Source organism: Callithrix jacchus, chromosome 5 (assembly GCF_049354715.1).
Source record: "Callithrix jacchus isolate 240 chromosome 5, calJac240_pri, whole genome shotgun sequence".
NCBI classification, from domain to species: domain Eukaryota; kingdom Metazoa; phylum Chordata; class Mammalia; order Primates; family Cebidae; genus Callithrix; species Callithrix jacchus.
In genome coordinates, this window is record NC_133506.1 from 91,455,261 (window position 1) to 91,482,608 (window position 27,348).

The 27,348-nt window shown below is 54.3% G+C and overlaps 1 protein-coding gene across 18 annotated transcripts in view; it reads left to right on the forward strand.

Moving 5' to 3' along the window:
- The window catches only part of JUP (junction plakoglobin), a 36,276-nt gene that overhangs the window by 4,939 nt on the left and 3,989 nt on the right, over positions 1-27,348 (forward strand). For 2 of the 18 annotated variants that reach the window (XM_078373612.1, XM_078373613.1), the window contains exons 1-10: positions 1,453-1,659; positions 15,244-15,459; positions 17,700-17,959; positions 18,147-18,385; positions 19,765-19,966; positions 23,574-23,718; positions 23,828-23,931; positions 24,666-25,004; positions 26,731-26,886; positions 27,084-27,203. In XM_078373612.1, coding sequence (XP_078229738.1) covers positions 1,602-1,659; positions 15,244-15,459; positions 17,700-17,959; positions 18,147-18,385; positions 19,765-19,966; positions 23,574-23,718; positions 23,828-23,931; positions 24,666-25,004; positions 26,731-26,886; positions 27,084-27,203 — 1,839 coding nt within the window. In that variant the 5' untranslated portion in view covers positions 1,453-1,601. Of the gene's footprint in view, positions 1-1,452; positions 1,660-1,745; positions 2,259-11,003; positions 11,137-15,243; positions 15,460-17,699; positions 17,960-18,146; positions 18,386-19,764; positions 19,967-23,573; positions 23,719-23,827; positions 23,932-24,665; positions 25,005-26,730; positions 26,887-27,083; positions 27,204-27,348 lie in introns of those variants that run through there. The other 16 variants (XM_078373614.1, XM_035300546.2, XM_035300548.2 and 13 more) reach the window with 9 other exon arrangements.

Genomic DNA, 27,348 nt, shown 5'->3' on the forward strand with positions numbered 1-27,348 from the left:
GTGGCAGGATCTTGGCTCACTGCAACCTTTGCCTCCCAAGTTCAAGCAATTCTCCTGCCTCTGCCTCCCAAGCAACTGGGATTACAGGTGCCTGCCACCATGAAAGCCTAACTTCTATTTTTAGTAGAGACGGGGTTTCACCATATTGGCCAGGCTGGTCTCAAACTCTCGACCTCAGGTGATCCACCCGCCTCGGCTTCCCAATGTGCTGGGATTACAGGCGTGAGCCAGTGCACCCCGCCTGCCCTGTTTCTTTCATGCTAGGGCTGGATTTCCTTCAGATCTGCAGCTTGATGTTTCCAAGCCCACCAAAGCCTCCTGACACCAATACTGTATTTTTGGGCCAAGCAGTTGTTCTATCTCACCTCCAATTTTTCTATCTTGTCTCTATCTTGTGCCTTTTCTCTGCCCCTTCCCCACTGCCTTGACATTTTATGTCTATGCTCTTCTTCCATGAGGGGAACAGCTGATTTGGTGGTCCTTCAAATGAGAGGAAGGTGGTTCTAGCTTGGGGTGTGTCACTTTGTAGTTTTGTGATTTCTCTGAACCTCGGTTTCTTCATCTTTACGATGAGGATCATTTTCTAGTCCTATTTTTCAGAGCTGTCACGAGAATTAAAAAAGAAAAACGAAAACAAAAAACCCATACCATTAATTTAAATTCTAATCTTTATCAGTTTCTGAGTGCTTCCACAAACCTGACTTCATTTAATCCCCACATACTCCAGTGAGGTAGATATGGCTAATGTACCCAGTTTACAGATGAGGAGAAACAGCGGGAAGGGTGAAGTAACTTGTCTAAGGTCATAGTAAGCGGCAAAACACAAACCCTGGCCTTCTAATTCTGAATCCCAGAAGTACTCCATCTTTGGGGAAAAAAATCCCAACCCAGCACAAAGCCTATGAAATGCCATACAAATATGTTATTACCACTTTGGGGCAAGGATGAATAAGCCCAAAGAAGCATCATGCCTGACGCTGAGTTGGCTGGCTGGTGAAGGCGTCTGTCCCTTCCCTTGGTATCCCCTGACTTACCTGTTGGACAGGTAGGGGGAAGGGGAGAGTAGTGAGTCTCACCTGCTCAGAGCAAGGGTGGGGCAAGACACACCCCATACCTTCCATTGGTTTTTTTCCTTAGTCTTACTGACAGTCCCTTGCCCAATCAGGAGAAAGTAACTTTCTATCTGCCAATTGGTGAAGTGTTAGGATGAGATCTCAAGTTAGAGTCCATCCCTAGAGCCGACTGGCAGTCCCTGGGGCCAATGGCAAGCGGATAAACAGAGGCGGCCGTGGAGAAGGACTGGACGCGAGGCTCCACCCCTTGACGGGACAGTCAGGCGAGACAGCCAGTGAGCTCGCATCAGCGGGTGGGCGTCTCCCCCAGGGGCGGAGTTTCGAGGTGGCGAGGGGCGTGGCTTGGCTGTCAGGTCTCTTCGCCTTTTGTTCGGTTACTGAGTTGCTGCCTTGGCCAGAGTCCGGAGCAGCCGCCGCCCGAGCGCGCCGAGTTCAGTTCGCTGTCCGCGCCGGCTCCCACCCCGGCCCGATTTCTACCCGGCCGGCCAGGCCCCAGACTCAGGTGCGGGCGATCGAGGACAGGTATCGATGGGGAGAGAAGGGGTGGCGAGCGGCCGCGGGGCCGGTCCCAGCAGTCTCTGGGCAGGTGAGGGCGGGTGCCATGGAGCGCCACCCTGCACTGGCAGCAGGGGGCGCGCTGGGGTCCTGGGCGCGGCGACTGGGGGGGCGCGCGGTTCGGGCCGAGCGCGCTTAGGAGCTCCGCGAGCGGGAGATCTGAGCAGGGCGGGAGGGCTCCGGGCAGATGCCTCGGGGGTCGCGCCCCTCCCGGGGCCCGCACAGCTCGCCCGACGCCGCGTCCCTGACTCTCGTCCTGAGCTGGAGGGGGAGACTTTGCCCTGCTTTGACTGCGTCCCAGGGCTCTCGCTGCAGTCAGTAATTTACCGTTTGGGAAACTTGCTGCCGCTGGTCTCTTTGGGGCCACCCTCACCCCACCCCACGCGTCATCCTCGCTTTCCCTCCCTCTCTACTCCCCCAGGCCTGGGTGGGGCCCTATTGTCTGCGCCCAGCTTGCCCAACTGTGGGGGCCGAGCGCACATTTTCCCAGTGACGCTGGCCCCACCTGCCGAGCAGGTGAGCGCACGGAGTCCAGAGGCCCAGCCCTCCAGCTCCCGGAGCCTCGTCGATACTACCTGCGGCGCCTCCCTCCACTCCAGTGGGTGCCCGGCTCTGGCTTCTCCAGCAGAGGTGGGATGGAGTGACAGTGGGGGCTGGTGCACGGCTCGGCCCAGTGTCCAGCTGGTGTTTGGCACCCGTGGCTCGGTCTGGGGGGAGGGGTCTGTGCACGAGTGAAGCATTCAGGGTCACCTGGCCCAGTTTCCAGTAGCTGTGGCTGCCAGAGTGTTGGTAGGGGAACAGGAATCGTCTTCTTTTCTAACCTCTTATTGTTGGAAAAATCACCCAAAACAAACTTTGCAGGAGGAAGTATTCACAGCAGCGTTCTCTGGGGGTTTTCCCGTCTCCTTGCCCAGAACTTCCTTTAGGCTTAGGAGGTCCTTCTTGGTGCAAAGTCCCCTCCCCCAGCCGGCCCCCGGCTGAACCTGGGCCTTTGCCTGCGCTCTGACCCTGGCTTCCCTGCCCCCACATCCATCCTGTTAGCTGCGCCCCAGGGGCCTGAGGTGGGGGCCGGGGTGGGGTGGGTGGAAAGGGCCGAGAGGGGAAGCAGCTTCTTCCTTCTCTTTCTCTTCCTGCCTCCGGGGACCACCACACCCCCTCAGACATGGCCTGCGTGAGTGGCTCTTTCTCAAGCTCTGCCCCCTCCCCAGGAATGGGGGTGGGGCAGGGCTGGGCCAAGCTAGGAAGGTGGGGGGAATGGATGTTCTTGTCTTTTTTTTTTCTCTACCCCATCCCCCACATTACTTAGCTGGCTGGTAATTGAGGCAGAAGAGCATGAGGCTGTGGGGCTTGCCTTCCATTTGATTTCTGAATTATGAAGGTGCATGCTTTCTGGAGGCCTGGGCAGACCTTTCCTATCCCCTTTCCTGAAAGAATTTGACAGGGAAAGTGAGACTGGAGAAAGGCTTTTGGAGGGGAAGGTTTCTTCAATGTTAGACTCCCTCAGGAGAGGTGAATGCCCCCCCCCACCGCCCCCACCTCCTTCCCTACTCCCAATTTCCTGAGACCCCGCCTCCAGAATTGGGGGTCGTCACCAGGCTTTCTACCCTGGTTTTAAAAAGTCCTAAGTGCGGTCATTTTGCAGGATTTGGAGCCCAGCCTTGGGAACAGAGAGGGAATATAAGAGTTGGGTTCTCTCTCAGTCCTGGGGGTGGGAGAAAGATTGCAGAACTGGGGATCGAGAGTGCTTGGAGGGGAAGAGCCTGCCACCTCTTTCTTTGCTGTAGATGGGGGATTGAGGCTGGGGGGCCAGACTCAGCCCCTTTGTCCTGGGTGGGGATCATGCACAGCCCTGGACCAGGGGGAAGCCAGTGTGGGAACTCAGATCCTTTTCTGCTGGGGAAAGGGGTGCTGCCTGCCTCTGGGGAGCAACAGGGCACGGAGTTTGGGCAAAAATAACCTGCTTTCCCTCTTCTCCGTGCCAAGGTGGAGGAGGGGAGGGCATTGTAATTGTGTTGGCTAAATGATTAGTTTAGCTAATCTGGTTTGTGGCTATGATGAAAAGATACTACTGAGGAAGTACTGCTAGGAGATGCCTGGTGAAAACTGGCCACTGACTGGACTGGGGGCGCGGGGGAGGAGGAGAAGATAGGATCCAGTTAGTCATTTCTTGCTAGATGGAGCCCAGCTTGGGTGACTTGAGCCCTCCCGAACCCACTCCACCCCTCCCCTGCACCCTGGCTCCACCCCATTCCCTCTGGAACTTCTGTTTGGAATGCCAGGGCTGAGGCTTTGAGAATTCAGTGCATAGGAACAAGAAAAGACAGGCTAGGGCTGCCAGCCTTTTTCCCTTCCTGGAGCCACTTTAGGATGAGATCGGTCCATTGACTAGTCTACAGAAGGACTGTTTATTTGGAGAGATGGGATGGTGGGGCAGTTCTGAGCACAGGGCTTTGGGCTTGAACTGAGCTGGGTTTGAGACCCACCTCTGTCCCTCATTCCATTACCTGAGCCTCAGTGACCTCTTTGTCAAAATGGGAATACTAATACCTATCTGCCCTGTAAGTACTTGACAAATGGTAACTCAAGATCAAGGTAAGACTTTACAGAAACCAAGCACTTTCATTAGCTAGTCTCACTTCAAACTTAAGGCTGCCCAGGCTCGATGGCTCAAACCTGTAATCCCAGCACTTTAGGAGGCCCAGAGGGGCAGGTTGCTTGAGCCCAGGAGTTCCAGACCAGCCTGGGCAACATGGCAAAACCCTGTCTCTACAAAAAATAGAAAAATTAACTGGGCATGGTGGTGCAAGCCTGTGGTCCCGGCTACTGGGAAGGCTGAGGTGGGAGTATTACCTGAGTCCAGGGAGCTCAAGGCTGCAGTGAGCTGTGTCACCGTACTCCAGCCTGGGCTACAGAGTGAGCCTCTGTCTCAGAAAAAAAGAAGCGGGTATCATTATCCCCATTCTACAGATGAGGAAATTGAAACTCAGGGAACTTAAGTAATTTGCCCAGGGTCGTACAGTGAGACCCAAGCAGCACCAAGACTGGCATTTGGGCCCTGATTCCAAGCCCAGAACCCATCCTGCCGTATTGCCTCATGTAGCTCTGAAAAGGATTTTTTTTTCTTGAGATGGAATCCGCTCTGTCACCAGTCTGAAGTGCAGTTGTGCAATCTCGGCTCACTGCAACCTCCACCTCCCGGGTTCAAGTGACTGTCCTGCCTCAGCCTCCCAAGTAGCAGGGATTATAGGCTCGGGCCACCATGGCTGGCTAATTTTTTGTATTTTTAGTAGAGACAGGGTTTTGCCACGTTGGGCAGGCTGGTCTCGAACTCCTGGCCTCAGGTGATCCATCTGCCTCAGCTTCCCAAAGTGCTGGGATTACAGGTGTGAGTGGAAGTTTCTGCACTCCCTTTTGAGAGCCTCTGGCTGAGAAGAGAATAAAGAATGTGGCTGGTGAATGTAGGGCAGGTTTGGTAGGCACGAGTGATACCTGTCCCGGCCAGCAGCCCTCTGAAACCTCCCCAGTGGCTTGATCTTTAGTTCCCAGTGGAGGAGGCTTCTCCGTAAGGCAGGGCTGTGGTGAGTGTTGGGAGGAGGTTGAGCAGGAAACAGGAGGCCGGGGTCAAAGCTGTGCTGCCTCCTAGCTTGACTTAGGTAGAACCATGGGTGTTTTGGGCTTGTCCCTGTGTAAGAGGTGGGAGTTGCCTGCTTTGCTGGAGGCTGGGGTTGTGCCAAGATAACGGGGTGCTGCTCTGTGGGGAGTGGAGAGAAACGGGAGTCTGATTTAGGCCTGGGCTAATGCCCTGCTGGAGTGGGCCAGGCAGTGCTGCCAGGCTGCTCTTGACGGGGAACTGGCTGTCCTCTGCTCTGGAGCCCAAGAGACCTGAGATAGGCAGCTGCCGGGAGGGCCTTTCTGGTGATGGAGGTAGGGGGCATGCGTGCTGCCTGTCAGCCAGAGCCTTGGCCCTCTAGGGAGGAGCTGGTGTCAGATTGTCCTCCAGACCTGCCTGGTTCTGGCGTTGCTGCCAGCTGGACATCTGACACCAGAATGGGCGTGGATTTGGGGTCTGGGAAATGGGTTCTCTTTATGTGATGGTGCAGCCGGAGTACCAAGCTTGCCACTACCATTCTGCATCCCATGAGGGCAGGTGGGGACCCTGGGCCTGGGGATGATTGATTGTGGAGAAGGCTAATGGGACTTGAGACAGAGGAAAAGAGAATGCACCCTGTCCTGCTGACTGACTGCTACCGAGAGGGCATGAGGTTGCAGGTTTCCGCCTCCCCTGAGGACATGAGAGCTACAGCACGATGCTCTTACAGAAGGGACGAAGCCTAGATGGGAGGAAGGGCTTTCTGCCTTCTACAGACAGATCTTGAGTTGAGGGGTAAGAGGGAGAGGCGGAGGCGCAGCATTGACTCTTCTCTGATGAGGGCCGTCCTGTCTGGCAGGGAGGCCAGGCAGGAATCACCGCCCTTTGGGGAGACTCCTTATCTTGAATCTTTTGCGGGAAGAGCAGCCTGGCAGTGAGAGGGAGAAGCATCTGTGAGCTGGCCCCATGACCCCTGTGAAGAGGAAAAGCAGTGTGGCTGGGCAGGCCACCAGGGCTTGTGTTCCGCAAGTGACACTGAGAGGCCTCTCCTGGGACGTGGTTGAATCTGTGGACATGGAGTATCTCCTTGTGCGGCGACTTTCTCTGCCAGATCTGAAGGGACGGCTCGAGGACCACTCCCCCGTGCTCAGCCTCCTGGTGTCTTGGCCTTCGGGGCCCTCAGGGCAGGAAGCTCAGTTTTCTTTCCTCCTCTCTTCTCCCCGCCCTCATGCGTGGCTAATTTTTTGTATTTTAGTAGAGATGAGATTTCACCGTGTTGGCCAGGATGGTCTCGAACTCCTGACCTTGTGATTCGCCCACCTCAGCCTCCCAAAGTGCTGGGATTACAGGTGTGAGCCACCATGCCCAGGCTCTTTTTTTTTGGAGATGGAGTGTCATTCTGTTGCTCAGGCTGGAATGCACTGGATCGATTTAGGCTCACTGCAACCTCTGCCTCCCAGGTTCAAGCAATTCTCCTGCCTCATCCTCCCAAGTAGCTGGGACTACAGGCGCCCACCACCAGGCTTGGCTAATTTTTATATTTTTAGTAGAGATGGGGGTTTAACATGTTGGCCAGGCTGGTCTTGAACTCCTGACCTCAAGTGATCCACTCATCTTGGCATCCCAGAATGCTGGGATTGCAGGCGTGAACTACCACACCTAGCCTCCTTTCCTTTATTTTTGAGGTAGGTACTCTGTTGCTCAGGCTGGAGTGTAGTGGTATGATCATAGCTCACTGCATCCTTGAACTCCTGGGCTCAAGGGATCCTCCCACTTCAGCCTCCTGAGTAGCTGGGTCCACAGGTATGCACCTCCATGCCAGCTAATTTTTAAAGTTTTGTGTAGAGACAGGTTCTTGCTATGTTGCCCAGGCTGGTCTTGGAGTACTGAGCTCAAACATTCCTCCCACCTCAGCCTCCCAAAGTGCTAGGATTATGGGCATGAGCCACCACACCCAGCTGAAACTCAACTTTCTGTGTCTTTCCCCACTATGGAGACAGTGACAGGGACCAGGGCAGAGTTGGGATAGGGGCTTGGCAATCAATAAGCTGCTTCTTTAGGGGAGACTCCTCCTCTCCCTTGATTGAGAAAGTAGTATCTGGCTGGAGGCAGTGACTCAGGCCTGTAATCTCAGTCACTCTGAAGGTTGAGGCAGGAGGATTGCTTGAGGCCAGGAGTTTGAGACCAGTCTGTGATATAGCAAGCTCCCATCTCTTTAAAAATTAAAAAAAAGGCCGGATGTGGTGGCTCACGCCTGTAACGCCAGCACTTCGGGAGGCTGAGGCGAGTGGATCACAAGGTCAGGAGATCGAGACCATCCAGGCCAACATGGTGAAACCCTGTCTCTACTAAAATACAAAAAACTAGCCGGGCATGGTGGTGTGCACCTGTGGTTCCAGCTGCTTGGTAGGCTGAGCCAGGAGAATCGTTTGAACCCAGGAGGCAGAGGTTGTAGTGAGCCGAGATCGCCCCACTGCACTCCAGCCTGGCGACAGAACAAAACTCTTGTCTCAAAAAAAAAAAAAAAAAAAAAATTAGCTGAGCATGGTGGCATGTGCCTGTGGTCCTGGCTACTTGGGAGGCTGAGGCGGAAGGATCACTGGAGCCCAGAAGTTCAAGCCTGCAATGAGCCATGATTGTGCCACTGTACTCCAGCTTGGGCAACAGAGCGAGACTCTGTCTCAAAAAAGAAAAAGAAAAGAAAAGAAAAGTAATATCTGATCATTGTAAAACAAAAACAAAAACAAAAACTGGGAAGTTTAGAAACATTTAAGAGAAAAGGAAAAAAATTGCCCATAATCCTAAAAGGCAACTTTCCTTGTCGCTTCCTCTTTCCTTGGCATCCTTTTATTCGTGAGCCTTGATCTTGACGAGCTCATGCTCTGTATATAGTAACAGTTTTTGTTTGTTTGTTTGAGATGGGATCTCACTCTGTTGTCCAGGCTGGAGTGCAGTGGCACGATCTCAGCTCACTACGACTTCCACCTCCTGGGCTCAAGCAATCCTCCCACCTCAGCCTCCCAAGTAGCTGGGACTGCAGGCACATGCCACCATGCCCGGATAAGTTTTGCATGTTCTTGTAGAGACAGGGTTTCGCCATGTTGCCCAGACTGGTCTCGAACTCCTGGGCTCAAGGGATCCACCTGCCTTGGCCTCCCAAAGTGCTGGGATTATAGAGGTGAGCCGCTGCACCCTGCCTACAGTAATGCATTTTAGCCAAACCTTTATTCCAATCCTGGTTTTCCAGCATGTGTTGTATAATAAACAGATAGGTTGTCCCAAAAGAGGGTCATGTAGGGATCCTTGCAGAATCACACCCTGCAGAATCACTCCCCAGGTAGTGGGTGTCAGTCAGCTGGGGCCGGAGCTGCTGTGATTGAAGAATGGGTTGCGCGTGAACCCCGGGCTGCCCCAGCCCCCACTGGCGGTGGTTGGAGGCAGCGGAATGAGAGTGCTTGTGTGTTGTACGTCACCAACACATGTCAGCCTTTTACTGTTGTTTCCTGGTGTTGGGTGAAGTGTTTTTCCATTCCCAGGAGTCCCGTTTTGGGGTTGTCAGCTGGTTTGGGAATCTGCCCACGGGGGTCACCAGCAGGGAATGGTGCTCCAGTTGGAGCCCTCTCCAAGGGAGCATAGAGGTGCCTGGGTAGAGCCACTTGGCCGTGGCATTTCCCTCTCCTACAAATCCCCTTCATTTTCCCAGCCGGGTTTGTTGTTTGCTTTGGGAAGGAGCCCAGAAGGAGGAAAACAAACAGCAGCTGGGTCGGCAGGCCCGAGCCTCCCCCAGCCCCAGCTCATCCTCAGGCCACAGCCCGGGCTGCCCTCCAGACTGGAAGTGAGGGTTTTCCTCCGGAAGCCTAAGACCAGCTTCTCTGACACAGCTCCTGCTTCAGTTCTGTGCTCTTGAAATGGACCACTTTGCTGATGGAGACCACAGTGTCTGCCAGAGAAGCTCTAGTCTGCGGGAAGTTCCCTCCTGGAGCTGCCAGCCAGAGGGTAGAGGTCTCCCTGGGAAGCCCCAGCTTGAGTGGGAGACAGGCTCTCAAGGGAAGCAGTCCTGTCTGTCTCTCTGCACTTTTCTAGAGTCTCTGTGTCTGTGCTTGGAACTGCTGGCCAGACTTCAGCGGGAGCCAGGGACAGCACGGGGAAGGTGGGGGTGGAGACCCCGCTGAGCCCAGCCTCCCCCTGGGACTGCTGTGTGGGGGCCTGGCTGTGCAGCTGCCCCTGGCTTGCAGGAGGCAGCATGGACTCACGGGGGCAGCCTCGTGTCTCCACCTGGCTTGAGCAAAGCTTCACTCCCCTTCTGCTCCTCAGCCATGTTCCTTCCGCCTCCCCAGGGCCTGGGAGGCAGCTCCCTACCAAGTCCCCATTTCAGGGGTCAGAAAGCAGCCAGGTTGCCCCCAAACAGACCGCCAGGCAGGTCTCTGTGCCGCCCTCACCTTTTTTTTGAGACAGTCTCGCTCTGTCACCCAGGCTGGAGCAGCGTGATCTTGGCTCACAGCTGCTTCAATCACCTGGGCTCAAGTGATGCTTTAGCTTCCGAAATAGTAGCTGGGACTGCAGGGGCGTGCCACCATGCCCGGCTAGTTTATTTTATTTTATTTTTTTAGAGACGGGGTTTCACCATGTTGGCCAGGATGGTCTCGATCTCTTGACCTCGTAATCCGCCTGCCTTGGCCTCCCAAAAGTGCTGGGATTACAGGTGTGAGCCACCACGCCCGGCCCCGGCTATTTTTTGTAGAGACAGGGTCTTAACTATGTTGCCCAGGCTGGTCTTAAACTCCTGGGCTCGAATGATCATTCCACGTTGGCCTTCCAAAGTGCTGGGATTGCAGGCATGAGCCACTGCATCAGCTGGCTTTTGCCTCCTCTGCCACCTTTGTTCTTCTAGTATGAGAATGCATGCCCTTCCTGTGGACGGAGGGCTTCCAGAGTCACAGTGACAAAAGAAGTCACTTGATCATCTCCATTTTACAGATGAGAAAAGGAAGCTTAAGAAAATTGAGTAATTTGCCCAAGGGCATAGCCAGTGAGTTCTGGGGCTGGAAGGACCCCTCTCCTCACTCCAAATCCTGCGTGCATCCTCTGTCACTGTCTGAGCCTGGGGACCCATGTTTGCACAGGGTGCTAGCCTCTGGCCTAAGGAACCTCTGGGGGACCCAGCCCTGCCCTGCTCTGCCCTGCTCCTCTGTCTCCAAATGCCATGTTTCTGAGCCTGCTTCCAGCATGGCCTCTGGGGTGACCTGTTCCTGTCCTTATTTCCAGCTGTGGTCTTTGCACTTGGTGCCCTGCAGTCCAGCCTGGTTGTGCCTGTGCTGACTGTCCTTGGCAGGTGCTGGCTGGGGAAGGAGCCTGGTGTAGCTCTGGTGGGGCTATTTTTAATGTCAGAGCTGGCCCACACTCTGCCAGGACGGCCTTGGACCTAGGGTGCCGGGTGCCAGCGCTCTGGGTTGGCTGTGCAGAGGAGGCAGGAATGAAGGGTAGGGGTGCACCCAATCTAGCCTCATTACTTGCTCACACTCTTAGCTGGTTTGGGCCCGATGGGGAAGGGTCCTCTGTACCCCCTCTCCAGGGCCTGTCACCCCTCTTCCTGTCCTTGGGCTGTCCCTGCAGTCTCTTGAGCTGGCTTCTTCCTCCTGCACTGCTAACAATAGAGCACGCTCTAAACAAAGGCCCCCCATTCAACTCAGAAACCCGCCCTGTCTCTGTCCCTGCCTGGCTGGGGTGAGTGGGTAGGGCCGGCGTCTGTCTCTCCTGCTTCCACCCTGGCTCTGTCCGGGGGCATTGCAGAAGGTCTGACACCGGGTCCAGGGTGGAGAGGGACAGGACCGACTGGGTGTGGCCCCTCCACCCTAGGAACTGTAAAACCAGCACTTTCGTTTCTTGTGAGAGAAGTTCCCTTGTCCTCCTGGGTAGTAGGTAAGGAGAGGGGTGGGGCTGGTTGACTGTCCTGCCTGAGGTCTGACTTCCAGCCTCCCTGTTGCAGGAACAGCTCCCCCAGTGCCTTCCTCAGGAGGAGTTTCTGGTGTGTATCCTCTCTCTGAACTGCTTCCCAACTCTGACGTTGTCCACCCTCAGCTTTCTTCTGTCTGTCGTGGGAATCCTGGTGTTGTATTCCTGGAATCTTAGACATCAATGTTCCTTTGAGATCCAGGGACACAGGGACACCCAGCAAGTTTGTGGCAGAACTGGGACTAGAATCTGGGACTTTTTTTTTTTTTGAGACAGAGTCTTCGCTCTGTTGCCCAGGCTAGAGTGCAGTGGTGCGATCTCAGCTCACTGCAACCTCCTCTGCCTCCAGGGTTCAAGCAATTCTCCTGCCGCAGTCTCTTGAGTAGCTGGAATTACAGATCTGTGCCACCATGTCCAGCTAATTTTTGTACTTTTTAGTAGAGATGGGGTTTCAGCATGTAGGCAAGGCTGGTCTCAAATTCCTGACCTTGGGATCTGCCCACCTCAGCCTCCCAAAGTGCTGGGATTACAGGTGTGAGCCACCGCACTCGGCCTGAACCTGGGACTTTTGACGCAGCTGGATGCTCTTCGTCCATCTGCAAGCGCCTTGGTCCCCTCCTCCCCTTGGCAAGAGGGCTCAGCCCCACTCAGGCTTCTCTGGTGGACTGGATGCTGGTCCTGCCACCAGTGCTGCCATTTTGTCAGTGTGCAGCTGTAGCCTCTTCACCTAGAAATTGGGAATAAAGCCGGGCGCGGTGACTCATACCTGTAATCCCAGCACTTTCAGAGGCCAAGGTGGGCGGATCACCTGAAGTCAGGAGTTCAAGACCAGCCTGGCCAACATGGTAAAACCCCGTCTCTACTAAAAATGCAAAACTTAGCCAGGTGTGGTGGTGTGTGCCTGTAGTTCCAGCTACTTGGAAGGCTAAGCCAGGAGAATCGCTGGAACCCAGGAGGTGGAGTTTGCAGTGAGCCAAGATCGTGTCACTGCACTCCAGCCTGGGCGACAGAGTGGGATTCTGTTTCACACACACACACAAAAGAAAGGAAAAAATTGGAAATAATAAAACATCTGCCAGGGTTGCTTTGAGGGAAGAATGAGATTCATTTAATAATAAAGGCCACTGGGTGCTCTGCCGCCCCCATGGCATCCTGTGGCTTCTGCCTCTCCCTGGACAGTCATCCAGCCCTCAGCAGTCTCCTGGCGGCAGACCTGGGCTGTTGGGGGTGGTGAGGGGCCTGCTGAGGAATTTCCTCGCCTGCGGCCCGCCTTGACTGTGGTGGCCCTTTTCGATGTGAGGCTGGCGAGGGGTGACCCTTGTGGTTTGGACTGAGGCCCACTCCCCTCCAGCTCAGCTGAGCAGCCCCAGGGTTAGGCAGTGTCTACGGAGGAGAGTCCTCTGGCTGGGATGCAGTGTGTTTATTGACCAGAGCTGCAGATGTCCAGCAGCGTCCAGATGTCGCTCAGCCTTGAGCCCAGCAGAGCAATATTCAGAGGGTTACTGCGGCCGTGTTTACTTCCTTCTCTCCTGCATGGATGTCTGGTTTTCTCCCTCCTCCCCAGGGCCAGCTTCTCTTCCAAACTCTCCTCTGTTCTCTCTTGGGACCCACCCTTGGGACAGGGGGGTGGTTGGGGAAGGCAGCAGGGCATGAGGAGCGCCCAGCAGGATTTTCCTGTTTCTGCCTTCACTGGGCTCCCCAACCCCCGTTTCCTGCCTGTGGCCATTCCCCTCTGCTGCTGGGGGCTGGGGGCTCCTCCTGAAATAGCTGCACTTGCGAATGCCTGGGAAGTAACTGTGCACATCTGGCGGCCCAGAGCCTGCTGTCTGGGGTTGCGGACCAGCTTCTGTTTATCATGAAACTTTTTTGAGTCAGAGTTTTGCTCTTGTTACTCAGGCTGGAGTGCGATGGCGCAATCTCTGCTCGCTGCAACCTCTACCTCCCAGGTTCAAATGATTCTCCTACCTCAGCCTCCTGAGCAGCTAGAATTACAGGCATGCACCACCACACTTGGCTAGTTTTGTATTTTTTTTTTACCCTCCCTCACCACAGTCTCTAGTTTTGTATTTTTAGTAGCAATGGGGTTTCTCCATGTTGGTCAGGCTGGTCTCGAACTCCTGGCCTCAGGTGATCCACCGTGCTGGGCCTCAGCCCGAAACTCTGAGTCACTCGGGATGGCGGGAGGAGAGGGAAGGAGGTAACTGGGAGCCAGCCTGGCCCCTGCCTCTGCCCGCTCCAGGTGTGCTCATGGCTGCCTGCCATAAAAGGCTGGGAGACCTGCAGCAGCATTTGTCATCCTCCTGGAGACTTATCCTTGGTGATCTTTGTTCCTGGGTGGGGCCAGATTGCCTAGCCACACCACCCTCACCCTCACCTGGTCCCCATCACAGTGAGACAACCCAGGTGCTGCTTGGCTTCATGGGTGGACCAGCCTGAGTTCTGCTTACTCACTGAGGCTGTGCCGTGATATGTAAAGGCCATAGAACTCAGTGCCCCTCACACCCATGCTTGGTCCCAGTCCCAACTCTGCCACTATGCCATTTCTTTTTTTTTTTCCAAGTTGGAGTCTGGCTCTGTCACCCAGCCTGGAGTGCAGTGGTGCAATCTTGGCTCACTGCAGCCTCCGCCTGCCAGGTTCAAGCAATTCTTCTGCCTCAGTCTTCTGAGTAGCTGGGACTATAGGCAGGTGCCACCATGCCTGGCTAATTTTTTTGTATTTTTAGTAGAGATAGGGTTTCACCTTGCTGGCCAGGATGGTCTCGAACTTCTGACCTTGTGATCCACCCATCTCAGCCTCCCAAAGTGCTGGCATTACAGGCATGAGCTGCCGCACCTGGCAGCTCTACCTCAGTTTCTGCATCTGTATGTGGGAGGAACAGCGCATATGCTTTGAAACCCACTCATGAGTATGACAGTGTCTGTGAGAGATCTGGCTCGTAGTAGGCCCTCATGGGATCACGGCGTCCATTCTCCCCGCAGCCGCTGACCTCTGCAGGTCAGTTCCCAGGACAGTGGAGCCAAACACAGACCAAGTGGGAAGTTCACCTCCCTAGTACAAAGTATGGTCCTGCTACTCATTAACCTTCAGGTGCCCCTAAACTTCTGCAGAGAGAGAGAGGGGTCCCTGATGGCAGTGACACCCAGAGGCCTGCCACACCCCAGATCCCTAGCCTGGGCTCGGGGAGACCAGGAGGTGAGGAAGCACTTCTGGAGGAGAGGCGGTGCTGATGGTAATGGCCGTGGCCTCTGAGCACCTGCTATGCACCAGGCGCTGCACCTGATCCTCGCAACCACCTTTGAGGGAGGTGGTGTGACCCCATTTTATGGATGAGGACACTGAGTTTCCGTGGAGAGGGGAATTGCCCCAGTAGTGAGAAGCTGAGATTTGAACTGCTCCACGGACTCAAAAAGGCTTCTAGGGGCTGGGAGGGCTGGGAGAGAAGGGGCCTTAGGGCCTGGGCCTTGGGGCCACTTAGGACCCTGCCCAACCTGTAGGAAAGCCAAATCTGGAGTCTCGGAGGGAGCCTGGGGCGCTCCAGAGAAACCTGTCAGACAGCTTCCCTGCCCCACCCAGTTTCCTGCCCAGGGGCTGGGTGCCTCCTCCCAGCAGCCTTTCCCAGGGAGTCCCAGGGGTTGAGGGTGGGTCCAGGGGACCTCAGAAGCTGCTGGAGGCCCTGAGTGCCTTCTCTTGCCCCTGGGAGAGTTGGGTCAGGGAAGCAAGGTGAGTGAGCAGGGGCTGCTGGTGACAGCTGGTCCTTTACTGCCCTGCCCTTGGGGCTCATCCCTCTGAGAGGTCAGAGACACAGCCCAGGACTCACACACAGCTGCACCCCTGGGGCTCACTGCTCCCAGGGTGTCTCATCATGGGCAGCCCCTCCCTGGGCCTGGTACCCTTCTGGGCACTCCCCTCATCCCTTGCTGCACCCTCATGGAACCCCTGGGGCCAGGGTGATGATGTGGGAAGACAGGCAGGACTTGGGGATAAGTTGAAGCTGGGAGCTGGGCAAGGTGTTGGGGTGCCCCACTGGGGCCAGCTGACTTCCTGCTTCCTGACGACCTCTTCTGTGCCCCCAGTAGCCACGATGGAGGTGATGAATCTGATGGAACAGCCTATCAAGGTGACTGAGTGGCAGCAGACATACACCTACGACTCGGGCATCCACTCAGGTGCCAACACCTGTGTGCCCTCCGTCAGCAGCAAGGGCATCATGGAGGAGGACGAGGCCTGTGGGCGCCAGTACACTCTCAAGAAGACCACCACCTACACCCAGGGGGTGCCCCCGAGCCAAGGTCAGGACCCCTGGGGACTCTCCATGGGGTAGAAAACCTGCCTGGGTCCTGGAGAGAGGCCAGAGTGAAAGGAGGCAGATTGTGGGAAGGCTCCTGGCCTGAGGGAGGAGGCACAGCTCATGCTAACAGGGGCCCACCCAGTCTGAAGGAGGAGGTGCAGCTACTTCAGGAGGCTGCATCTGGGAGGGCTGCAGAATCCTCTTCTGTGAACCGCCGGTAGAAAGGGAAGGCATAAGCTGGGTGCGGTGGCTCATGCCTGTAATCCCAGCACTTGGGGAGGCTGAGATGGGCAGATCACAAAGCTAAAAGACTGAGAGCATCCTGGCCAACATGGTGAAACCCCGTCTGTATTAAAAATACAAAAATTAGCCCAGCATGGTGGTATGCACCTCTAGTCCCAGCTACTGGAGAGGCTGAAGCAGAAAAATCACTTGAACCTAGAAGGTAGAGGTTGCAGTGACCTGAGATTGCGCCACTGCACTCCTGCCTGGTGACAGAGCGAGACTCTGTCTCAAAAAAAAAAAAAAAAAAAAAGTCGGGGGGGAAGGCATAGACCCTGCCCTCAGGGTGCCCCCAGTCTGAAGGAAGAGGCATAGTCCTTGCCTTCTGTGAACAGAAGAATCTGATGAGGAGGCTGGGCTCATGCCTGTAATTTGGGAGGCTGAGGTGGGCGGATCACCTGAAGTCACGAGTTCAAGACCAGCCTGGCCAACATGGTGAAACCCCATCTCTATTAAAAACAAAAAAATTAGCTGGGTATGGTGGCGAGTGCCTGTAGTCCCAGCTGCTTGGGAGGCTGAGGCAGGAGAATTGCTTGAACCCGCAAGGCAGAGGTTGCAGTGAGCTGAGATTGTGCCACTGCACTCCAGCCTGGGTGACAGAGTGAGACTCTGTCTCAAAAAAGAAAAAAAAGAATCTGATGAGGAGGGAGCCCATGGATGACAGGGAGGACACAGCTCTTTGGCTCCAGGAGCCTCATGTTTTATGAGAGAGCCAGGCCCATATGCCCCAGGAACCCCCCAGGGATTCCCCTTTGGGTAGAGGAGGTGTAGGTCTCAAGCCTCAGGGACCCTCTTTGGGGCTGGAGGGAGACCAGGCCTCTGCTGCTGACATGCAGGTAGGCTGAGGCTACGGGAGGAGTGACTGACTCAACTCTGGGGCTTAGCCCAAGATGGGGGTGCCCTGCCAGCCCAAGGCTCCCCTGCCCCTCTCAGGGAGAGGAGTAGTTAGACTCTAGGATCATTAGCCACAGATGCCTCCAGGGTCCTGAAAATGCCAGCGGGTGGGCTGTGGGCACTAGAAGCAGTGTGGGTGGACTCTGGCTGGTGGGGCTCTACGAAGCTCAGCCCCTGCACGCTGGTCTCCTCCCTGAGAGGTGGTAGGGGTGGTAGGGACCTCTTGGCTGGGCAGGGCCAGGCACTGCGTTGGTAGCAAAAAGTACAGCATTCAAGTAGGAAAGCCACAAAGATCTCTCCTCCTTCCTGACTAATTAGAGGGTAGAACCTCTGCCTCCCCCTGCTGGGGGCATCAGGACAGTTGCCAGGGTGTGGCTGCCTGGGTGCTTACCTGTGGCACTCCCAGGCCCACCCAGGGGATGGAAGCTAGAGAGGAACCTGATGTCTCAGCTGAGGACCCAGCTCCTGCTCTCTAAACCCACAGCCCTGACTTTCCCTTTGACCGGCTGTGTGATGTTGGTGGCTCTCTGGGCCTCTGTTTGTCTGCCTGTATAGTGGGAGGGTTGCTACCACTGGAGATGAGGAGGGTGTAATTAGACTCTGAGGTTTCGGAGTTGAAAAAGACCTGATGGGTAAGGGAGGAGAATGAGTAGGGGTCTGGGTCCCTGAGTCAGGCTGCCTAATAACCCCTCTGTGCCGTTTTCCCATCTGTAAAGTGGAGCCATTGATAGTACTTACCTTGAGGGTTGTTGTCTGATTATATGAGAAAATATAAGAAAGGCACTAAATTCACTGCCAGGCACATAATAAGTGTGCAAAAAAAAAAAAAGAAAATCCCATGATGGACAGAGTGTGTGGGATCCATTTTACAGATGAGGTTACCGAGGTGATGGCGATTCCCCAGGTCCCTGGTGAGAGGTAGAATGGCGAGTTATGTGCTGGGGCTTTGGGCAGGGTGGGAGGTGGCCCATATGGCCCAGGTGGGGCTGTCTGCAGCCTGCCCTGCTTCCCAGTGTCCGCCCAGCCTACCCGCCCACACTCAGTCCTTGTCCCCATGGCCGCCAGGTGACCTGGAATACCAGATGTCCACCACAGCCAGAGCCAAGCGGGTGCGGGAGGCCATGTGCCCTGGCATGTCAGGCGAGGACAGCTCACTGCTGCTGGCCACCCAGGTGGAGGGGCAGGCCACCAACCTGCAGCGGCTGGCTGAGCCGTCCCAGCTGCTCAAGTCGGCCATCGTGCATCTCATCAACTACCAGGACGACGCCGAGCTGGCCACCCGCGCCCTGCCCGAGCTCACCAAGCTGCTCAACGACGAGGACCCGGTCCGTGAGGGTCCCTGCGAGGCGGGGTTGGGTGGGGGTGGGGGCATTATAGGGCTGGAGGGAGGTCATGACCTGGGCCCCTCCTGTGTGTGAGGAGTCTGACTGGGGTCCTCCTCAGCGCTGTGAGGGAAGGGTATCCCAGGCCCTCCTTAGTGCTCACTTCCCCAAACCTGCCTTTGCCCTCCAGGTAGTGGTGACCAAGGCGGCCATGATTGTGAACCAGCTGTCGAAGAAGGAAGCATCGCGGCGGGCCCTGATGGGTTCTCCCCAGCTGGTGGCAGCTGTCGTGCGCACCATGCAGAACACCAGTGACCTGGACACTGCCCGCTGCACCACCAGCATCCTGCACAACCTCTCCCACCACCGGGAGGGGCTGCTCGCCATCTTCAAGTCGGGCGGCATCCCTGCTCTAGTCCGCATGCTCAGGTACCCATCCCTGCTCGCTGCAGGAGCCCAAGACCCCCTCTCACATGGGCCTCTCTCCTCTCTTCCCTGAGCTCCCATAAATACCCGCTGAGTACCTCCCATGTGCCAAGTATAAGCACGCCCCATCCTGGTGCTCAATGGCTCACAGCCCAGCGAGGAACACAGGCATGTAAACAGCAGGTCAATGATCAGGATATGACACAGGCTGTGGCAGAAGAGCATTGAGATTGCTCAGAGGTGGAATCGCTTAATGGTAGGGGATGGACAGATGAGTGGCGTTTGGCTAGTGTAGAGGAAGGAAGAATGTTCCAGCCAGAGGGAACAGCATATGCAAAGTCCCTAGCACACTTTATCTTTCCTGGCCTCCTACAAAATGTTTACTGGCCTCGTTTCTTAATTTTTTTTTGAGATGAGGCCTCGCTGTGTCCCCCAGGCTGGAGTGCAGTGGCATGATCTCAGCTCACTGCAGCCTCCACCTTGCGGGTTCTAACGATTCTCCTGTCTCAGTCTCCTGAGCAGCTGGGATTACAGGCTGTCTGCCACTATGCTCAGCAATTTTTTTTTTTTAGATGGAGTCTCCCTCTGTTACACAGGCTGGAGTGCAGTGGTGTGATCTTGGCTTACTGCAACCTCCGCCTCCTGGGTTCAAGCGATGCTTCTGCCTCAGCCTCCCAAGTAGCTGAGATTACAGGTGTGCCCCACCACACCCAGATAATTTTTTTGTATTTTTAGTAGAGATAGGGTGTCACCATGTTGGTCAGGCTGGTCTCGAACTCCTGACCTTGTGATCTGCCTGCCTTGTCCTCCCAAAGTGCTGGGGTACAGGTGTGAGCAACCATGCCCATCCACTTTTTTGTATTTTTAGTAGAGATGGGTTTCTCCGTGTTGTCCAGGCTGGTCTCAAAACTCCTAACCTCAGGTGATCCACATGCCTTGGTGTTCCAAAGTGCTGGGATTACAGACATGAGCCACCATGCCTGGCCTCATTTCTCATCCCCATCCCAGGCTGGGAGTTCCCTGAGGGGAGATACTGATTTCACTCCCCTCTGGATGCCTTGCAAGCCCTCTTTAATATGTGGCCTTCCATGTAGTAGTTACTTAGTAGGGATCTGTAGGGGACCTGCTATGCACTCAGCACAGGGCTGGGGGCTCAGAAGCAGGAGGAGTCATTGTCCCAATTGGGAGAAGAGAGGTGCTGTTTGCTTCATGCTTAAGAGCAGGGCAGGCTCAAGGAATGATGAGATTTTTGCAAAGGGATATTTCCAGAGGGGCGTCAGTATGGGGGAGGCTACCTGGGGGAGGTGGAAACCCATGCCAGGTTCACATGTATGCCAGAGACATGTGGAGCCTCAGCATACTAAGCCCTGCCCATCCCCCAGCTCCCCCGTGGAGTCAGTCCTGTTCTATGCCATCACCACGCTGCACAACCTGCTCCTGTACCAGGAGGGTGCCAAGATGGCGGTGCGCCTGGCCGATGGGCTGCAGAAGATGGTGCCCCTGCTCAACAAGAACAACCCCAAGTTCCTAGCCATCACCACCGACTGCCTGCAGCTCCTGGCCTACGGCAACCAGGAGAGCAAGGTAGGTCCCCCAGCCCTCCCGAGGCCTGAAGCCCACCCTTGTGTCACCTTCCATCCTGCGCAGCCTCAGGCTGTTGCCTGCTTACTCCTTTGAGATGAGATATAGGAGCGGCTATACCTGCTCCATCATGCGACTGAATTGCTCACAATTACTGTTTTGAGGATAAGGAAAAAAAATCACTCATCCTCATACAGCCACTGTTGTCACTGCAATGCGCTTCCTTAAGAGCTGTTCTGTGGGCATATTACAGATGTGTGCACATCCCTGTCACCATTAACAGTCTGCAACGTTGCATCTGTTTCCTGCCTGATTTTTTATTTTATTTTATTTTTTTGAGACAGAGTCTCGCTTTGTCGCCAGGCACCAGGCTGGAGTGCAGTGGCGCAATCTCGGCTCACTACAACCTCCGCCTCCTGGGTTCAGGCAATTCTCCTGCCTCAGCCTCCTGAGTAGCTGGGATTACAGGCATGCGCCACCATACCCAGCTAATTTTTCGTATTTTTAGTAGAGACGGGGTTTCACCATGTTGGCCAGGATGGTCTCGATCTCCTGACCTTGTGATCCGCCCACCTCAGCCTCCCAAAGTGCCGGGATTACAGGCGTGAGCCACTGCACCCAGCCTATTTTTTATTTTTTGAGATGGAGTTTTGCTCTGTTGACCAGGCTGGAGTGCAGTGGTGCGATGTCAGGTCACTGCAACCTCTGCCTCCTGGGTTCAAGTGATTCTACTGCCTCAGCCTCCTGAGTAACTAGAATTACAGGCACCTGCCAGCACGCCCGGCTAATTTTGTATTTTTAGTTGGGATGAGTTTCTCCGTGTTGGTCAGGCTGGTCTTAAACTCCCAATCTCTTTGCAAATATGCATTGATAAAAAGAAAGAAAAAAAAAAAACTCCCGATCTCAGGTGATCCACCCAGGCCTCCCAGAGTGCTGTGATTGCAGGCATGAGCCACTATGCCAACCTTATTATTATTATCATTATCATTATTATTATTGTATTTTGAGGCAAGGTCTCACTCTGTCACACAGGCTGGAGTGCAGTGGTGATCAGGGCTCACTGCTGCCTTGACCTCTTGGGCTCAGATGATCCTCCCATCTCAGCCTCCCAAGTAGCTGGGACTTCAGGCACATGCCACCATGCCTGTTTTTTTTTCTTTTTTCTTTTTTGAGATGGAGTCTTGCTCTGTTGCCCAGGATGGAGTGCAGTGGCGCAGTCTCAGCCCACTGCAACCTGCCTCCTGTGTTTAGGTGCTTCTCCTGCCTCAGTCTCCTGAGTAGCTATGATTTAAGGCATGTAACACCACACCCAGCTAATTTTTGAATTTTTAGTAGAGATGGGTTTCACCATGTTGTCCAGGCTGGTCTTAAACTCCTGACCTCGTGATCCAACCACTTCGGCCTCCCAAAGTGCTGGGATTACAGGCATGAGCTATCACACCCAGCCCCTGGCTTATTTTTTATAGAGATGGGGTTTCTCCATGTTGCCCAGGCTGGTCTCAAATGCCTGGGCTCAAGTGATCTGCCCATCTGAGCCTCCCAAATCGCCAGGATTACAGGTGTGAGCCATTGTGCCTGGTCTGGCCTGTATGATGTGTATGTTTTTGTTTTTGTTTTTTTGAGATGGAGTTTAGCTCTTGTTGCCCAGGCTTGAGTGCAATGATGTGATCTCGGCTCACCGTAACCTCCACCTCCCAGGTTCAAGCAATTCTCATGCTTCAGCCTCCTGAGTAGCTGGGACTACAGGCATGTGCTACCACATCTGGCTAATTTTGTATTAGTAGAGATGGGGTTTATCCACACTGCTCAAGCTGGTCTCGAATTCCCGACCTCAGGTGATCTGCCCACCTTGGTCTCCCAAAATGCTGGGATTACAGGCGTGAGCCACCATACCCAGTTGGATGATGTTTAAAATTTATTTTTTTGCTATATGTTCCTCAAAACCATCCTCTAATAATGATAGAAAACTTTTCTTTCTCTCTCTCTTCTTTCTTTCTCTTTCTTCCTTTCTTCCCTTTTCTTTCTTTTTTGAAACAGGGTCTTACTGTGTCACCCAGCCTAGAGGGCAGTGGCATGATCCTAGCTCATTGCAACCTCAAACTCCTGAGCTCAAGCAGTCCTCTGAGGACTACAGGCAAGCACGACTGAGCTAGTGCCTGAGCTAACGAAATTTTTTGTAGGGATGGGGTCTTGCTATGTTGCCCAGGCTACCCTCAAGGAATCCTCCTGCCTCAGCGAAGTGCTGGGATTATAGTCATGAGCCACCATACCCAGGCTACAGATAGCATTATTTCATTTCAGGCTTTATTCTGAGGGAGGGTATTTTGCCATTTTGGCCAGGCTGGTCCCGATCTCCTGACCTTGTGACCTGCCCACCTTGGCCTCCCAAAGTGCTGGGATTACAGGCGTGAGCTATGGTGCCTGGTCCCCAGCCTGATAAACAATGCTGTAATGACCATCTTTGGGCATATGGCCTTTGTCAAAGAGTGGAAACAATTCTCATCAATGGGGTTAAAGATTTTTAACACTTCTAGGCTTTTACCCAAATGGCGAGATTGATTTCCAGAAGGACTGGACTAATTTCCAGTGCTATAACTGGTAATGGGTATGAATATGAATACAGTTTTGCCACATCCTTGTCAGCACTGGGTATTATCCTATTTTCCAAAATGTTGGCTTGTGTAACAGTCATGAAAGTATTGGGGTGGGCTGGCCATGGTGGCTCACACCTGTAATCCCACTTTGGGAGGCCAAGGTGGGTGAATTGCCTGAGGTCAGGAGTTTGAAATCAGCCTGGCCAACATAATGAAACCCTATCTTTACTAAAAATACAAAAATCAGCTGGCCGTGGTGGCACACACCTATAATCCCAGTTACTTGGAAGGCTGAGGCATGAGAGTTGCTTGAACCCAGGAGGCAGTGGTTGCAGTGAGCTGAGATCGCACTACTCTCCTCCAGCCTGGGCAACAGAGGGAGACGCTATCTCAAAAAACAAAAACAAAAAAAACTATTTGGGTGTTTGGCTGGGTGTGGTGGCCAACACCTGTTATCCCAGCATTTTGGGATGCCAAGGTGGGAGGATCACTCGCAGCTAGGAGATCAAGACTAACCTGGGCAACATAGCGAGACCCCACCCCCATCTTTATAAAAACAAAAAAAATACAGCTGGGTGTGGTGGCTTATACCTGTAATCCCAGCACTTTGGGAGGCCAAGGCGGCTGGATCACCTGTGGTCAGGAGTTCAAGACCAGCCGGAGCAACATGGAGAAACCCGTCTCTACTAATAATACAAAATTAGCTGGGCGTGGTAGCTCATGCCTGTAATCCCAGCTACTCGGGAGGCTGAGGCAGGAGAATTGCTTGAACCCTGGAGGCGGAGGTTGCAGTGAGCCGAGATTGTGCCATTGCACTCCAGCCTGGGCAGCAAAAGCGAAACTCAGTCTCACAAAAAAAAAAGAAAAAGAAAAAAATACATTAAAAGAAAAAAAAACCCAAATGATTCTTGCTTTAGCTGAAGCTTAGTGATGACAGCTCTGTCTCCTGCTTTGCCCTTCCTTGTTCCCAGTCATATTCCTTGTCCATCTCATACTCATTCCCTCTTCACCCACAGCTGATCATCCTGGCCAATGGTGGGCCCCAGGCCCTTGTGCAGATCATGCGTAACTACAGTTATGAGAAGCTGCTCTGGACCACCAGTCGCGTGCTCAAGGTGCTGTCTGTGTGTCCCAGCAATAAGCCTGCCATTGTTGAGGCGGGTGAGTGTGATGGCCTTGAGGGTGACTGGTAGGGGGGGGCTCTGCCCAGCTGCCAGGCTCAATCAGCCATGCTTCCCCATGGCTGATGGAACCCCTGTCCCTGCCCCAGGTGGGATGCAGGCCCTGGGCAAGCACCTGACCAGCAACAGCCCCCGCCTGGTGCAGAACTGCCTGTGGACCCTGCGCAACCTCTCGGACGTGGCCACCAAGCAGGTGAGAGAGATGTCTGGGCCTGGGGCTGACTCTTAAGCTGCCCCATCCAGCCTCCTGTCTGGGCATCCGACCTTAGGTACTGTGGGAGGACTGGAGGCTCTAATTCTGTCTTTCTTGTGGCTGAGACTATAGAAATGCCTTGAAGACCCTCATCTTTAAGCTGGGGTTTTTCTATCCCACAGCAAGGCCCACATGTCTCTCTGGGAGAAGTGAGACGTCTGAGTTAGTGATTTTCCTGGATGTGGATTTGGCTCAGGGCTCCAGGGTGGTGGAGCAGTAGTGAGGGTGCAGAAAGGTGAGAAGCAATTAGCTGTGGCTCAGCTGGGCCACTGAAGCATGCGGCCCCCTCAACAATTGCCTCCTGGTCTTGAGGCCTTTCTTGGCCACTGTACTTTGGACCGAGGATGGTTCTTCATGGGTCTGAGGGCCCCAGGAAGAGGCTGATGAGGTGGAGGGAAGAGCCTTGGGCTTAGAGCCAGGCCTGGGTTCAGATCCAGCCACTAGCTGTGTGTCTGTGGGCAAGTTCCCCAACCTCTCTGAGCCTCATTGCCTCATTTGCAGCATGGGATAGTAACATCCTCTCACAGGGTGTGGCAGGTCATAGGGATGAAAGTTCCCGGGCACACACAGGCAGGGCTGACCCTTTTAGCTCATTCTGCTCCCCTCGGACATATTTGAGAAGGCCCCCTAGAGTTGACTGCTCCCTGACTCCCCCGACCCTTCTTTCCCTGCAGGAGGGCCTGGAGAGTGTGCTGAAGATTCTGGTGAATCAGCTGAGCGTGGATGACGTCAATGTGCTCACCTGTGCTACAGGCACGCTGTCCAACCTCACATGTAACAACAGCAAGAACAAGACACTGGTGACACAGAACAGCGGAGTGGAGGCTCTCATCCACGCCATCCTGCGTGCGGGTGACAAGGACGACATCACGGAGCCTGCCATCTGTGCCTTGCGCCATCTCACTAGCCGCCACCCTGAGGCCGAGATGGCCCAGAACTCTGTGCGTCTCAACTATGGCATCCCAGCCATCGTGAAGCTGCTCAACCAGCCCAACCAGTGGCCGCTGGTCAAGGTACTGCAGTTAGGCGTTGGGAAGGAGCTCCCTGTGGCAGGCGTACGTGCTGTGTCGGCATAGGCAGAGCTGCAGCAGCAAAGAAGCCCCAAATACAGTGGCTTGAATAAGAGAGTTTATTTCTCTCTCATGTAACAGTTTAGACCTCAACAGTGGCTCTGCCCCAAAATTCCATATTTCTTCTGTCTTGTAGCTCCACCATCCCCTAGGGCAGAGCTCAGAGTTCAAAGTGCAACTGAGTTTCATTAAGCTGCAGGTTCCAGGGCCAGGCACAGTGGCTCACGCCTGTAATACTGACACTTTGGGAGGCCAAGGTAGGAGGATTGCTTGAGGCCAGGAATTTGAGACCAGCCTAACAACATAGCAAGACCTGTCTCAACAACAACAACAAAAATTTTTTGTTTTGTTTTTTGAGACAGAGTGTTTGCTCTTGTTGCCCAGGCTGGAGTTCAGTGGCGCAATCTTGGCTCACTGCAACCTCTGCCTCGCGGATTCAAGAGATTCTTCTGCCTCAGCCTCCGGAGTAGCTGAGATCACAGGTGTGTACCACCAGGCCCGGCTAATTTTGTATTTTTAGTAGAGGTAGGGTTTCTCCATGTTCGTCAGGCTGGTCTTGAACTCCCAACCTCAGGAGATCCGCCTGCCTTGGCCTCTCAAAGTGCTGGGATAACAGGTGTGAACCACCGCACCCAGCCAACAACAACAAAAATTAGCCAGGCCTGGTGGTGCACGCCTGTAGTCCCAGCTCCTGGGGAGGCTCAGGTAGGAGGATCACTTGAGCACAGGAGTTGGAGGTTACGGTGAGCTATGATTGCATCAGTGCACTCCAGCCTGGGTGCAAAACCCGTCATTTAAAAGAAAAACCCATCATTTAAAAGAATGAAAGCAAAAACCCATCATTTAAAAGAAAAGAAAAACAGGAGGCTGGGTGCTGTGGCTCACATCTGTAGTTCTAGCACTTTGGGAAGCAAAGGGGAAGGCAAAAGAGTCACTTGAGGCCAGGAGTTTGAGACCAGCCTGGGTGGTAACATAGTGAGACACTCACCTCTTACAAAAAAATTGAAAAGGCGGCCAGATTCGGTGGCTCAGACCTGTAATCCCAGCACTTTGAGAGGCCAAGGTGGGCGGATCACCTGAGGTCAGGAGTTTGAGATCAGCCTGACCAACATGGAGAAACCCTGTCTCTACTAAAAATAGAAAATTAGCTGGGCCTGGTGGTGCATGCCTCTAATCCCAGGTACTCAGGAGGCTGAGGCAGGAGAATTGCTTAGAGATTTCAAGGAGGTGGAGGTTTCAGTGAGCCGAAATCTCGCCATTGCACTTTAGCCTGGCCAACAAGAGCAAAACTCCATCTCAAAAAAAAAAAAAAAAACTGAAGAAAAATCCAAACAAATAAACAATCTCTCTTTCTCTCTATACACACACACACACACACACACACACACACACACACACACACCCCTCTGCAGGTCCCAATTCAGCAGACCTGCTATAAGAGCAAAACTCCATCTCAAAAAAAAAAAAAAAGAATTAGCTGTGAGCACCCCCAGATCCTGTGGAGTAAGTGACATGGCTGGGGTGGTCTCATTCTCTGGAGATCTTTCAGTATGCCTGTGTCTGGCCTCGGGGAAAGGTGAAGGAGGGAGGGGATACCTGAAGCTGGGAACCTTGGGATCCTTCAGATGTCCAAGAAGTGCCCCTGATCCCTGCCCCTTTTTTTTGCCAGGCAACCATCGGCTTGATCAGGAATCTGGCCCTGTGCCCAGCCAACCATGCCCCCCTGCAGGAGGCAGCAGTCATCCCCCGCCTCGTCCAACTGCTGGTCAAGGCCCACCAGGATGCCCAGCGCCACGTGGCTGCAGGCACACAGCAGCCCTACACGGTATGTGAGCTGTTGGTGCCTGTGACAGCCTTCCTGGGAGGTCAGGGTATCCTCTGTGGGTATGTGTGTGAATGGGAACATCAGTTGCAAGGGATACCAATTCCAAGTGCCTGTGAAGTTGATTCAGCTGTCAGGGTCGGGAAGAGTTGTGACCATGTCCAAGGCACCCGTCCCATGCCCCCTGCCTCTCCATGCAGGACGGTGTGAGGATGGAGGAGATTGTGGAGGGCTGCACTGGAGCCCTGCACATCCTCGCGCGGGACCCCATGAACCGCATGGAGATCTTCCGGCTCAACACCATCCCCCTGTTTGTGCAGGTGAGTCTGGGGCAGGTGGGCAGGAGAGGTTCCCCCACCACTGCTTAGAGGGCAAGGTCCCAGATTTGGGAAGCCTGGACCAGGCATCCAGAGGTCTCTGGAGGAATTTGGAGGAAAGTGGACATACCGGGATTGACTACTTAGC